Consider the following 13,736-nt stretch of genomic DNA (forward strand, 5'->3'; position numbering starts at 1 on the left):
ACCTGTGCTTAAGGGCTGTGTAGAGGATGTGAACCGTGTCTTCAGGAAGCAGAAATCTAGAAAAGCTTCAGGCCCAGATGGTGTTTCACCTGCCTGTTTAAAAGTCTGCGCTGATCAACTGGTCCCCATCTTCACATAGATCTTCAACAGATCATTGGAGCTGTGTTCCCTGCTGCTTCAAACGCTCCACCATCATTCCGGTCCCCAAAAAGCCCAAAATCACTGGACTTAACAACTACAGACCTGTCGCTCTCACATCTCATTGTCTCACTTCTGAATGACAGCCATCATGTTGCGCTCTGACGGGCGGTCATATCTCTAGGCCCTTGAGGACAACAAGGGGACATGCTGTCATGAGCATACTAGTCTCTCTCCTCCACTCACCTGTGACAGTGTCTGGACGACCTTTAACATGCGTCCTCAGGGGACCAGTAGGGCACGATGATGCAAACCACTCTCAGACTTCATCAGCTTCCTTGTCTGTTATTAATTCTCCTCCTGAGAGTGTCCATATGCTGGGCCACCTAAGAGATCAGACATGCAGTAGATGAAAAGAAGTAAACAGGGGAACTCTGAAAACCCCTCCACATGTTATCTATCTTGAGTACTTGAAGTATATTGAAGCCAGGTGGCATCACCGGGAAGTAGATTGTGGGTAATATACTTGAATTCTCAATGCGTAGATTGTCGTAAGTCTGAAAAGCTCCTGTGGTGGTCACATGACATACCTGCAAAAATGTAAACAAAAGACTGTGCTTCTCAAATGCCTCTTTTATAAAGTAATGAGTTTGGCAGGTATTGAGAGCTCAGGGCCTAGGCACTAGGGACAATTTTAACAATATATCATGAGCAGACTCTGAACTTGCCAGTACATTCTTATGATCTCTGAGGAATACAATATTACATTTTCTCTGTCCTGTAATACAGCTATTTGTCGCTGTTTTGAGACCAACTAAGCGAATCAATATTGTGGGCAAAAAGAAATGTCCGGGAAATTGTGACATGAAGCACAAGACCAGTTGAAATGTACAGTATTTTAAAAAATAGTGCTGTCAGTCAATTTAAAACAATAATTTATTTATTTAAACATGGCATTCCAATTAATCAGTCACATCATATTCATTGCATATATATATATATGCAATGAATATGATGTGACTGATTAATTGGAATGATTACGCCATTGGTTAATTACGCCATGGTGTCCACCTCAACTAGGTGGACACCATGGCGTAATCATTTAAAATAAAATTGTTCAGAATTGAAAAAAAATTTAACTTGTCCCCTCAACAACTGTTGTATATATGGAGAACAGTTCTTGAACCTTCTGTAATCATAAAATTAAATCACAGTTAATTGTTTTATACTATCGATTTTATACTATTGAAGTATCAGAGAACAACTACATGTGGGTGGCCTTGGAGCAACTGATAGAACATGCGCTGTAGCACAACTATATATTTCTTCAAGAGCACACAGTTCGAACAGGTAGTGGTAAGCTGTTCCACAGCTTAGGCCCAGCCGCTGCAAAAGCTTGATCACCCCTGCATTGTCAGCGAGATTGTGGGACAGAAAAGAGATATAGATCTTTTGATCGAAGTGATCTAGATGGGTTGTGAGTGACAATTAGGTCAGAGAGATTTGGGGGCTTGATTGCAATGAGCTTTGTAAATGATAACTAAAATTTTACAATAAATTCCGTATTGGACTGGCAACCAGTGTAGAGCACGTAGAATTGGAGTAATGCTATCTCGCAGCTGCGTTTTGGACCATTTGGAGATGAGAAATTGAGGAGAGAGGTAGCCCAACATATAATTATAATGAGTTACAGTAGTCGAGTCGTGTGGAAATAAAAGCGTAAATAACTTTTTCAAAGCTTTCTCTACTTAAAAATGATTTGACTTTGGCTAACCGGCGTAGATGATAAAAGCTGGTGCTAACTATGCTATTGATTTGTTTGTCTAGTTTAAGACTACTGTCGAGATAAAATCCTAAATTGTTAACGTTGGAGGTAAAATATGGTGAGAGGGTAAATAATACTTAATCCTGCCAGGCAAGTAGCATGATCACCACTGGGTGGATGAAATTTGAAAAAGCAAACACTGTCACACGAATCAATGCAATGCTCAAGGTATCTTCATGATGGAGCACTATGAATACATTTCTCTGTGTTTCGCCTTGAACTCCATTACTCTCCCATAGTGCTGACAGCAAATTTACTTTCATTATCATTATTTCTTTGTAATATCTAGTCTTTTTTGTCATCTATTCAGGTAACTTGGATACAGGAAAGCACAGAGTAGACAAAATGAATTAGGTTAAATATGATAAAGGGGAAGGTCTTTTGAGGTTTGTCATAATATAGGAGAGCAACAACGAGAAAAAAGAACAGGGAATGGGGATTTAAAAAGCTCTGCCATTTTAATCAATAAGAATGCCTGCAGTAGCTTCAAGCTGGATTGACACTGACAAGGTCTTCACAGGACACCCAGTTCATTAACTCTTCATCACGTTCTTAAAGAGATAGTTCCCTCCAAAATGAAAACTGTCATTATTTACTCAACCTCATGTAGTTCCAAACCCGTATTACTTTCTTCTGTGGAATGCAAAAGGAGAATTTCTGGCTATTCTCAACTGCTCATTTCTATATAATGAAAATGAATGGAGACCAGGGCTGTAACATTTCAAAAAGGATGCAAAAGTACCTTTTGAAGTCATATGATACAGTAGCCTTGTGTGAAGAACAGACTGATTGAAATTCACTTCAATCAATAAAGCATTGTCAGAACAAAATTACCCCCTCAAACTGCAGGAATAAACAAATCACGAATAAAAACACTAATAAAAACATATCTCCACTTCTTCTCAGTAATGGAATATTCTATATTTCATTCTCTTTACAACTCACTGTAGTCAAATCAGTTCTGCTATCGCCACAGTCATACACTCACGTCTTTACATACATTCCTCTTTGTATATGGATGAATACAAATGCAGATCCGTGCAGAAGTTACTTTCAAGCTAATTTCAATACATTACACTCTCCGCAACAGAGCTGACAAACAAGTCGATATTAAATTATGTGTTTACTGCTCTATGCTACACTGCATATAGTACTTTAATAATCAGAAAACACGTTGATTTGTGACATTCATCTTAATGTAGTAATATATTTGTGTGTGTGCATCTTTTGCCTTATGTCTAAGCATAACATATTAATCAGAATTGCTACTGAGACAGATGAGGGTGAGCTCAGCAGTGTAATTTCTCATCATAACACAACACACACATAAATATTAATAGCAGGGTTTTTGGCTGGTGGGCATGAATCATTTCTGTAGACAGAGAGGAGCCACTCATGCATGTCCAAAAACAGCATTTAAGAAAGTGCTGAGATAAACAGCAGCACTGCAAGGCCTGGCAACGGGAAAAGCCATATAATGCTTCCGAGACCTCAGACAATCAGACAAATCAGACATTTGTTGAGCGTACTTACGGCAACTAAGGGCAGCTGCCAGTTCGTATTCATTAATAGAGGTCGTAGTCATGCTGCCCATCAGCCTGAGCAAACCGACTGGCTTTGACAAAGATATAATTCTTGTGTTAATAAGGAACCAAGACAGTTTCATAAAGTGTGTTCATATTAATGGGATAGTTCACCAAAAAAAAAAAAACTTAGTCATCATTTACAGAATGATGTCATGTCGTTCCAAACCTGTTTGACTTACTTTCTTCTTTCTTCATACAATGAATTTTTTTTTTTCAAAATATCTTCTTTTGAGAAGCAATTAAGAGGCGATAAGCACTGGATCGGTGTTCCTAGATCCAGCATCATCTTTTGGACACTTAAAAAGTGTGAATGGCACTGCATTATACAGTATAATAAAAATAGCAAAACAAATGACAATTATTTTAAGCAAAACGTTTCACAAAAGGTTTCTTAAGAGCTTCAATGACAGGTATGATGTTAAAAAGACACATTTAAAACAAGAAGTCACATTTTTTATTGTTAATTATTAAAGTATTAATAATACACACTAGTTACTTTCAAACATTGGTGTAACATGTTCATAGTTAATGTGATGAACTGCAAATGTAGTTATTCTGCTAGTATACCAGTGTGTACTTGAGGGGAACTAACTTCATACATCCACTAAAAATTACCAGTTGACTACAAATCATTTAAAAAAAAAAGTCTCAGAAAAGTAATTTAGTTTTAAATTTAGCTTTCAGATTCCACTTGATATTTTATCTCATGCAGTGAAATCCAGTCAATTTTAAATGGGACATGCTATTGCTGCAGATCGGATAGTGGCACTTTGTTTTTAATTTGGTATGTTGGGTTGTATGTGTCCGAACAGGTATATGATCATCAGTATAAAGCCGTACTGGATGGACTGGAGACTGAGAGCATGATGGAAATCTATCCAGCACAACGCATCGAGATTTTCAGGATGGGAAACGGCACTAATGAGGTCCTAGAGGTGCATGACTTCAAAAATGTAAGGGTTTATGACATACATGTGAAATATTTTCATTGTGATGTGATAGATTCAGCTCATATTCCTGCAATCCGAGTCTCAGCCTAGGAACTGATGTCAAAATACAGACAGAGCGTTTTACTTTTTCTCTCAGACTGATGATATTGAATCTCTTTGAAAAGCACTGTGCTAAGCAAAAGCAAACTGGCAGCGATGACATCTCGCATCAGCATTCAGACACACTTGTTGCTGGCCCCATCTTCTTTCTAAATTACTATGGTCAGTGAAGCAAAGCCACAAAAGAGATTAGTTTCATTCAAGGCATTGCCATGGGAAACCAGAAAACAAGTGAATAGGTAAAATCCAGGATATTCTAGTAGCACTGTGTTTTTAATTTGTTATGTTGGGTTGTATGTGTCCGAACAGGTATATGATCATCAGTATAAAGCCGTACTGGATGGACTGGAGACTGAGAGCATGATGGAAATCTATCCAGCACAACGCATAGAGATTTTCAGGATGGGAAACGGCACTAATGAGGTCCTAGAGGTGCATGACTTCAAAAATGTAAGGGTTTATGACATACATGTGAAATATTTTCATTGTGATGTGATAGATTCAGCTCATATTCCTGCAATCCGAGTCTCAGCCTAGGAACTGATGTCAAAATACAGACAGAGCGTTTTACTTTTTCTCTCAGACTGATGATATTGAATCTCTTTGAAAAGCACTGTGCTAAGCAAAAGCAAACTGGCAGCGATGACATCTCGCATCAGCATTCAGACACACTTGTTGCTGGCCCCATCTTCTTTCTAAATTACTATGGTCAGTGAAGCAAAGCCACAAAAGAGATTAGTTTCATTCAAGGCATTGCCATGGGAAACCAGAAAACAAGTGAATAGGTAAAATCATTCATATCACATGTTGATATAAATGAAAAGGGAGTTCGAGCACCGAGCCCTCTTCGGCACTTCTTGCAACTTCTGGCTCAGGGCAGACTTTGGAATTGATTTTTGTGAAGGAGGGATGTTGCAAGTCATTACACACACTAACACTACAAACCATCTCCACAGAGCCTGAAGGCTACAGCCCATGAATGGAAATGCAGTGGTAATGCCAACAGAAACACAAGCAAAATCCTTCCTCTACTGTTTTAGACAAGTACTCTGAGTGTCCTCCAGAAACTTCAAAATTAATAATGAGAATTCCACAGCAGCTTATAGGGAAAGCCAAGGAGACACATCGCATAGACTGTTATGAACAAACAAAAAAAACAAACATTAAATGTCCTTCAGCATGAGGAAAAGAAATATTCCAGTAATATTTTTTTTACTGCAATACAAGGTAGAGTACCAGTTTTTCCATTGCATTTATTTATTTATTTATTGTCCAGGAATCACTGCATATACTGCATGTATCATAGCATATCACTCAAAAGTTTGGGGTCTTTAAGATTTTTTTAATCAATTATTATTAATATTATTTTTAAATTAATAATTTTATTCTACAATGTTGCATTAAATTCATCAAAAGTCACAGTGAAGACCTGCATTGCCACAAAACATTCTATTTCAATAAATGCTGTTTATTATGCAAAATTCACTTTTCCATGGTGTTTGGGCATAAATGTGTGATAGCAGTGTGTGTACACAACTCCCCTTTAATGATAAAAATCCACCCACTCCTTTTTTTTATCCCTATAAATCATAAGCAGTGTCTCAGTACAAGCTGTTCGCAGAATCTATACAAAGTGACGTCACATTTTACAGGCCCTGCCCACAACTGTTGACGAGCACATAAACACACAATCTGCCATGTTTATCTTCACGCTAGAGCATTTAAAAGCAGTATTTAAGAATTTTTTTCTTTTAAAGCTACAGAAGTTATTCAGCCAAGAGTAGTGAGTGATTTTTATTTTATTGTTTGGCTCATATTAACAGCATATGTAGCAGTAGGTACTGTATATCACGCTTCTGTCACTTAATATACAGATCTAATATAAACAGACATTTCTTTCCCAGCTGTTTACATTCACAGACATAACCGACTATGTTTATGTAAATCATGTGTGTTTTTGACATAACCTTGTGTGTATTTGACTGTGCAAGCGCAATAAGACATGAAAGACAACTTAGTTTAGCACTCATGTCGTGTGACAGATGCTTTCTGTGCACATGCTTCGGATGTGTGTGCTCAGAAAACCCTATATCAGAAGTTTAAACTGATATGATATAGACATGATAATCAAAACCAAACAAATGTTTTGTTTTGGCAGAGTATCCAAAGTACAAGCTGTAAAGGCACAGCCCTATTCTGGAAAAGTGGACAGGGAACAGCAGCTCATTTGCATTTAAAGATATATGCACCAAAACAGCATGTTTTTGCTTCCACTCAAAATGGGCATTTTCAAAATGGTATAATAAATGATCTGTGGGGTATTTTGAGCTGAAATTTCACAGACACATTCTGTGGACACCTGAGACTTACATCTTGTAAAAAGGGTAATAATAGGAGCCCTTTAAAAAATTCTAAAGTATCAAGGTTTCCACAAAAATATTAAGCAGCACGACTATTATTAACTTTGATAATAAGAAATGTTTCTTGAGCACCAAAATATTCTTTCAACAATTAAATATCTTACAGACCCATAAACGTTTGAACACTCAAAAAAATGCTGGGTTGTTTCAACCCAACTTTGGGTCAAATATGGACTAACCCAACTTTTGGGTTAAAACTTTAATTTAAAAATTTAACCCAACAGCTGGGTTAGTCCATATTTGACTCAACGTTGGGTTGAAACAACCCAGCATTTTTTAGAGTGAATGGTTGCTTGTGCATTTGCGACTCTGTATCTCACAATTGCACAATTTTGTTTCTTATAACTTTGACTTTGTCAGTGTGACTTAGATTATTTTTTTAAATGTAGCAAAGTGCAAAAGAGCTAGAAACAAAAGGGTTTCCTAATGTACAAATGGCACATTTTTCTCCAGTCGTTGTAGTCTTGTAAAAACCAGTTACAAAAGTGGCTAAGAGCAAGGCTTTAAATGATTTTGCCAATAATCACTGTCTCTGTCCATCAGTGTAGAGAACAACAATGATTAGTTTGTCCTACAGGAAGACAAGATGAGCTATCTTACCGCCCATTTGATAATACAAGAGGTCGGTAAAGATGCAGGGAGAATTTCTTAACAAAGTCAAAGTCCGTTTCTAACATCCTAATACAGAAACAGTATACTGCCAGGGTCAGTTTCCCAGACACAGATTAAGTCTGATCTTAGATCTAGTAATGTTGTTAAGAGCGATTCCTCAGTGCTAATTCGGTTTAGCGCCAGCCCTTGACTTCACCTGCATCCAGGAAGCAGTATTTGTTGTCTCTCAAACCAATAACTGGTGGAAACAGGTGTGGGCATCTACATACAAGTAATGTGCCAATTATTGGAGCAGAGCTCCTTTGCCCTCTCTGCCAATTGCATCATTCAGTGCTTCCATTCGAATAATTGTCTCAGACCATGCACACATTTAATCTGGCTAATGGCGAAGCTGTACTTCAACACTCTTTCTTAAATGACATTCTTTTCCAATTTGTTATCCCTGTATTGAAGAGTCTCTCCATTTTCCAGTTGACCAGGCTCAGCAATAAATGCATTTCATCAGAAGATAGTTCCTTCTTGCGTGCAAAAGCAAACCATTACCAGAAATTGAAAAGCAATTTGTCAATGATTTTCAGCACAAACAATGCACTTTTCACTCCTCTCATAACCGTTTCTTTACTAACCGGTGAGCTTAGGTGAAAATGACAAATTTGTTAGTATGCAGTCTAACAGTGTTTATAAGAGCACAGAACACATGAATTTATGATGCTTCCTTTAATACTGCAGAAATAATTCAGCTCCGACAGTATACTACTCACTCTCACTTTCCTTATGCTACAACAGCAATACGAGAGCAGCTGTGGATTACTTAATGTATTCCCGAATGCAAGGAGATATTGTTTTTATCCTTCCGCGTGAAGAGTCTGTAACACGATAGCCTTTATTCCCCTTCGAAGACTGCTTTCAGACAGTAAAGAACTTTCTTCAGATGCTCCTGCTAAAATGTGTTTTTCTCTTTTCAAGTGTAAAGCAACAAATTCTGTATGGCAGACCATCAGCTGTGGCTTTCAGGAAAAAAGCTCCTCACTTCACCAAACAGATTAGCTTCGCAACACAGACCATAAGTGCTGCAAATCAATGGGCTTTGCCTACATATAATCATGGCTTCGGCGGTATACCTCTCTACTGGCTGGGGCTGTAGACCAATAATCTTGAATTGGCTAGAAAATGATTCCCGTTGCTTTAGTTATATAACATTCGCTATATCTGTGCTGCACTGAAAAGGCTTTGGGTGTTTTTGTGAGAGTATTTGAGGTCGAATGCTGATTTTTTTTTTTTTCTCAAATCATGGAATAAACAGTCAATCTCATTAACATATATGTCTTTCAAGGGCATCACAGGCATTCGTTTTGCCAAGCACCTGAGATGCTACATCAGGGCTCAAACCAAGGAGCTGCCCAAGCTGGACTCAAAGACCATTGACATAGAGGTATTTTAATCTCATCAAATACATCTTTCAGCAATCTGCTTCCTTTAAACAGGATGAAAAAAAACATCATGAATTTTGCAACAGAGTTCATCAGACTGTGAAAAATGAAACTTGCTTCAACCATCACCATTTATCTGCAATCCAACTAACCAGCAAACCCACGCCAACTCCCCAACCCACCTACAACATCTCAACATCCCCTCCAGCATTTTCCACAAAAATATAAACTTGGGTCTCCTGTGGCCGTGAATCCATCCGAAAGTCCACAATCCCATAACCCCTTTGTGGAACACATCAAATGGTGTTTGCTGTCAATCCTGAACTAATATTAATTTTTAATCATCTCCTCTGAAGCCTCAGCCCAAATAGCCTTAAGGAGAGAGAGAGAGGGGTCCTTGGGAAAGGTAAGCCATTAAAATGGTATTTGAAGATGTTTGCTCCGTAAATTTCACTTGACTCAGGGCTGAAGTGATTCATCTCTGTTCTCCTGCTCTAATGGCTGTCTGTGATGCTCGGCAAGAGTGATGGGTGAAATTCTATCAATCAAGCATCCAATTTATGGGTGTCATGGAGAATGGCAGGCGGTTTCGAAAGCGCTAAACTCTCTTTCCGTGGCAGTTCATATCGAAATGGGGGAGTGCAAGCAAAGTGTCGTGCCTCTCCGATTTGTATTAAAAACACAGTGATCTATTGTTGTCTCAAGTTCCCAGACATCCTCTTTGACTTTTGGAACAGAAGGTATTATAGGCAGAAACAGCCTGCATGTTCTCTCCCTCATCGTTTTAATGTCTAATCCATGTTTACAGATACTAATTGCGAAGCAAACGCCATATGTCGCTGCCATTTCTCCCTTTTTTTGCTAAATTGTGAAACCTAATTAGATTTTTCGGCTAAGCTTTGTTTCACAGATGCGAAATCAATCAGAGTTGGCCAGGGCTGAAGCAGTGGGGCTAGAAAGAGAGGGTAGACGGAAAGAGAGAGCGATGCGCCTGGTTCTCGAGGGGAGACAGGGACACATGGTGCAAGATGGAGCAAGCTGTTCCTACCGTAAAGACGCAGCTAACCAGGAGAACATTCACACAAATGATCTCTCATTTATTGGATAAACAGACTAAAGAGTGTAAAATGCTAAAAAATACAAGCTGTGAGCTTCACATGAAGGTTACAGAATTATTTAGGCTTGCTAACTGCCAATTTACAATCTTGCATTTCTCTAAATCTTTGATTATATACATACCAGCATGGAGGCCTGAGATAAATCAGGATGCTATTGAAACCAAAGACTGCTTGCGTGTGGACGATAGAGAGAGCAAGAGAGAGAGAAGCAGGCCATTCTTTCCAAGGTTGTGAGCATGTAAAGGAAGTAGAGGTTAAAAATCCACATTATTAGCTCCAAGTGCAGCTGAGCCGCAGGGCATGTGACCGTGGTCCCAGAGCAAGCTGCCTTAACACGCTTCACCACAAAACAATGCTGGCTGAGAAGAAACTGCATGCCACTGATAAGGAAATAAAGCAGCCTGCGAGCACAACCAGGTGACAAGCATAAACTGTATGCTGCCAGTTTGTTTACCATTTTCAATTTATTCAGTCTGGGAAATGATGAAAGCGGTAATCCCTGAACTTCCCACTGGTCTGCAACTGCCCAAATGTCTCCGATGAAATCGCGGCCTGTCTTCCCGCACAGTCCTTGAGTCTGAGGATAAATTTGGTACTACCTCTTTTCAACTTTTGCCATTGCTATTTATACTAAAGAGGTTTACATGTAGTCAGGAATTAATTGCATTAGTGTAAAATATTCTTATTTATTATACAATTATTTTGCCTAGTCCAAGGGGTTTCAAACTAAGGTACAGGATGCAAGGGAGTTAGTGGAAAAGATATGCTTTAAAAATATATATACTTTCAAATTTTTACAGTATCATTCTGCTTTTTAAAACAAAAGACTGATCTGTGAATATTTTATTTCCACAGCCCTAGTTTTTAACATTAAGAAAAAACTGTTTTAGAAGTGTTAATCTCTCCTTAAAATGTAAAACATTTTCAAGAGAAGACAACACAGCTGTTGTATATTTTAGAAAGAGCCATCATCGCAAGTGAATCATCATATTTGGCATTAAAATTCTTGGATCCATTAAGGCATTAAAAAAAACCAGACTAGCCCAAAGAAAGATATCTGTTAGCATTCCTATTCATCTCTAAGGCATCCCTTTGGAAGAACGTGCTTTGAATTCTACATTTTACTCATAGGTATTCAGTTCTGGACACAACTGTTTTGAGCCAGTCACCTGAGGCATACACTGCTGTTCAGTAAACTTTTTTTTTTTTTCAAGAAATTAATACTTTTATTCGGAAAGGATAAATTAAATCAGTTAAAAATTAATTAAAGTCATTTATAATGTAACAAAATATTTATGTCAAATATTGAGCATCAAATCAGCATATTAGAATGATTTCTGAAGTATCATGTGTCACTAAATATTGGAGTAATGGGTGCTGAAAATTCAGCTTTGCATCACAGAAATAAAATATATTTTAAAATATATCCAATAGAAAACTTATTTAAAATTGTAACAACATTTCACAATATTACTGTTTTTACTGTATTTTTGTTCAAATAAATGCATCCTTGGTGAGCCTAAGAGGCTTCTTAAAAAAGCTTTTAAAAATCTTACTGACCCCAAACTCTTGGTACTGTAGATACCATGCGATTACTTAGATACCATGATTACTTTGAAACCACAGAAGAAAAAAATTATGTCCTGACTACACTCTATAAAAACTAATATAATATAATTAAATTCAATATTTAATATATAGTTAATTTTATATATATATATATATGCTTGGTTAAAGTATGGCCATCAATGAAGAAAAGAGGCATTTTAATGGTGTAATTTCAGCATTGACCAGCAGGGGTCATACTAACTGGGCCATGCTAACCAGCCAAACCATGACTCCTTGGTCAAGACATAACTCAGCTTTGCTCTTTTCCCTTCAGTGTCTCTTCCACAACCTTTAGATGTCTCAAGAGAACCCACCCAAACTTATCTGGCTAATTTCTCAAAAAATGTGATAAAATGTTGTAGGATCAGTGCCCTAACCTTTGTTTACTCGTATGAAAGTCACACTTTGCTTGAGCTGTCAAGATGGCCAATTTAAGCAGTCTACTTGCACTGCTGGCCCTTGTTTTAATTTTAGGCTAAAACAGCATCCTTCACCGCTTGAGTCATGCAGGCTGTCCTCCTAGTCATCATTAGTTTAGCGTGATTTGAGGAAAATGGGGCTGGAGCAAAGAAACGATCTCAAAGGCGCAAAGAGTGAAGCTTTTAATCAGGCGGAACTGGAACCGCTTCAGGTCAGTGCTGTGTCACTTCCCAACAAACAAGAAAAGGCACCGAAATTGACTTCTAATAAAACAAGAGCAGTGGGATGAAAAAAAGAGGGCTGAGAGGGAGAGCAAATGGAAGAGAAAGAGGTTAATCTAATTTAAATGATAGTAGCTCAGAAAATAGCCTCAGGATTCTACATCAAGCTCAACTAATGTGCAATTAAGCTTTAGACTGGGAGAAAATCACCTTATAAAAATATTTGTCATGTGAGCCGTTTCTCTGGTCTCTGCACTAATTAACAAGGGAATGTAGCAGAGTTTGTTTGTACTTCTATTTACACATAACTACAAGCACAACAAACATATACCTCATATGTGATTACATTGCCCAAAGATGCTTTCTAGATCTCAATTAGATGAAACTGACATACAGTCGCTATCAAGCAATAATAATTTACTTAACAGCTCATGAACTGCAGAACTAACAAATTAAGTACACTATTATCAGTTGTATAATTAGTTGTATAATGGGTGATGGGGTGGATGCACCACAGTCTACTTTAATATGTCAAGAGGATTGAATAACACGTCAGTCCTTCCTTAGTCCAACACAGCAGACAGACTTTAAAGTCATCTTAAAGTCAGATATATTTTTGTACTCCTATTGCTGTACAAATTAAAATGCAACACCACCAGTGCCTGCAGAAAAGGGCATTTTTTTCTCAGCTAGGGAAGAAATAAGTGTGTTTCACAAGAATGTACAGCTATGGTCTTTAAGATAGGTCAAATTAAATATGTTAGCCATGGTCAGCAGTTAGTTCTCTGCTCCCTGCAGAGTAAGAGTGAAATGATCCAAGGCAACAACATTAAACAAAGACTCCAGCTTTATCTTGTTTGGACTGTGGAAAGGAGACCTAGGATGCCTGCATGTGCAATAAACTGACAAACAGAAATGTGTTTGGAGGGTACGGAAAGAATTGGGTCAGTTTCAATCAAACCAAATGAGCTTCTGAAAGCACAACTGAAGTATTGATACTTTCCCCTTGATCCCCACATACAAATATTGATCCTAAGTGTTTTGTTAAACTAGTAGTTTTTTTTTTTTTTTTCACGAAAAAAAATCAATGCATAAAATAGGCTTTGAAGTGAAAATATGAACTGTGTTAGCAAGTTGTGTAAGATATGATTTATTTCTCATCTTACCATACACAGAACTGTTGAAAGACACAAGGAGCTAGTCGTAAACTGCTCAAACTGCTGACACTTCACTCATGTCCATTTAAACAGAGACTGCAGTGCTAACCAGAGACTGTGACAAAGACACATCATTCACATTAAAGCGTAAA

General features: G+C 37.8%; 1 protein-coding gene across 1 annotated transcript in view; it reads left to right on the plus strand.

Annotated features, from left to right (window-relative positions):
- LOC107724849 (tenomodulin-like) overlaps positions 1-13,736 on the plus strand; it is a 36,929-nt gene that overhangs the window by 16,182 nt on the left and 7,011 nt on the right. Inside the window, exons 3-4 of the mRNA XM_016533929.1 lie at positions 4,362-4,502; positions 8,964-9,062. Coding sequence (XP_016389415.1) covers positions 4,362-4,502; positions 8,964-9,062 — 240 coding nt within the window. The remainder of the gene's footprint in view (positions 1-4,361; positions 4,503-8,963; positions 9,063-13,736) is intronic.

This window comes from Sinocyclocheilus rhinocerous, unplaced genomic scaffold (genome assembly GCF_001515625.1).
Source record: "Sinocyclocheilus rhinocerous isolate Xijiao unplaced genomic scaffold, SAMN03320098_v1.1 scaffold1687, whole genome shotgun sequence".
Lineage (NCBI taxonomy): Eukaryota > Metazoa > Chordata > Actinopteri > Cypriniformes > Cyprinidae > Sinocyclocheilus > Sinocyclocheilus rhinocerous.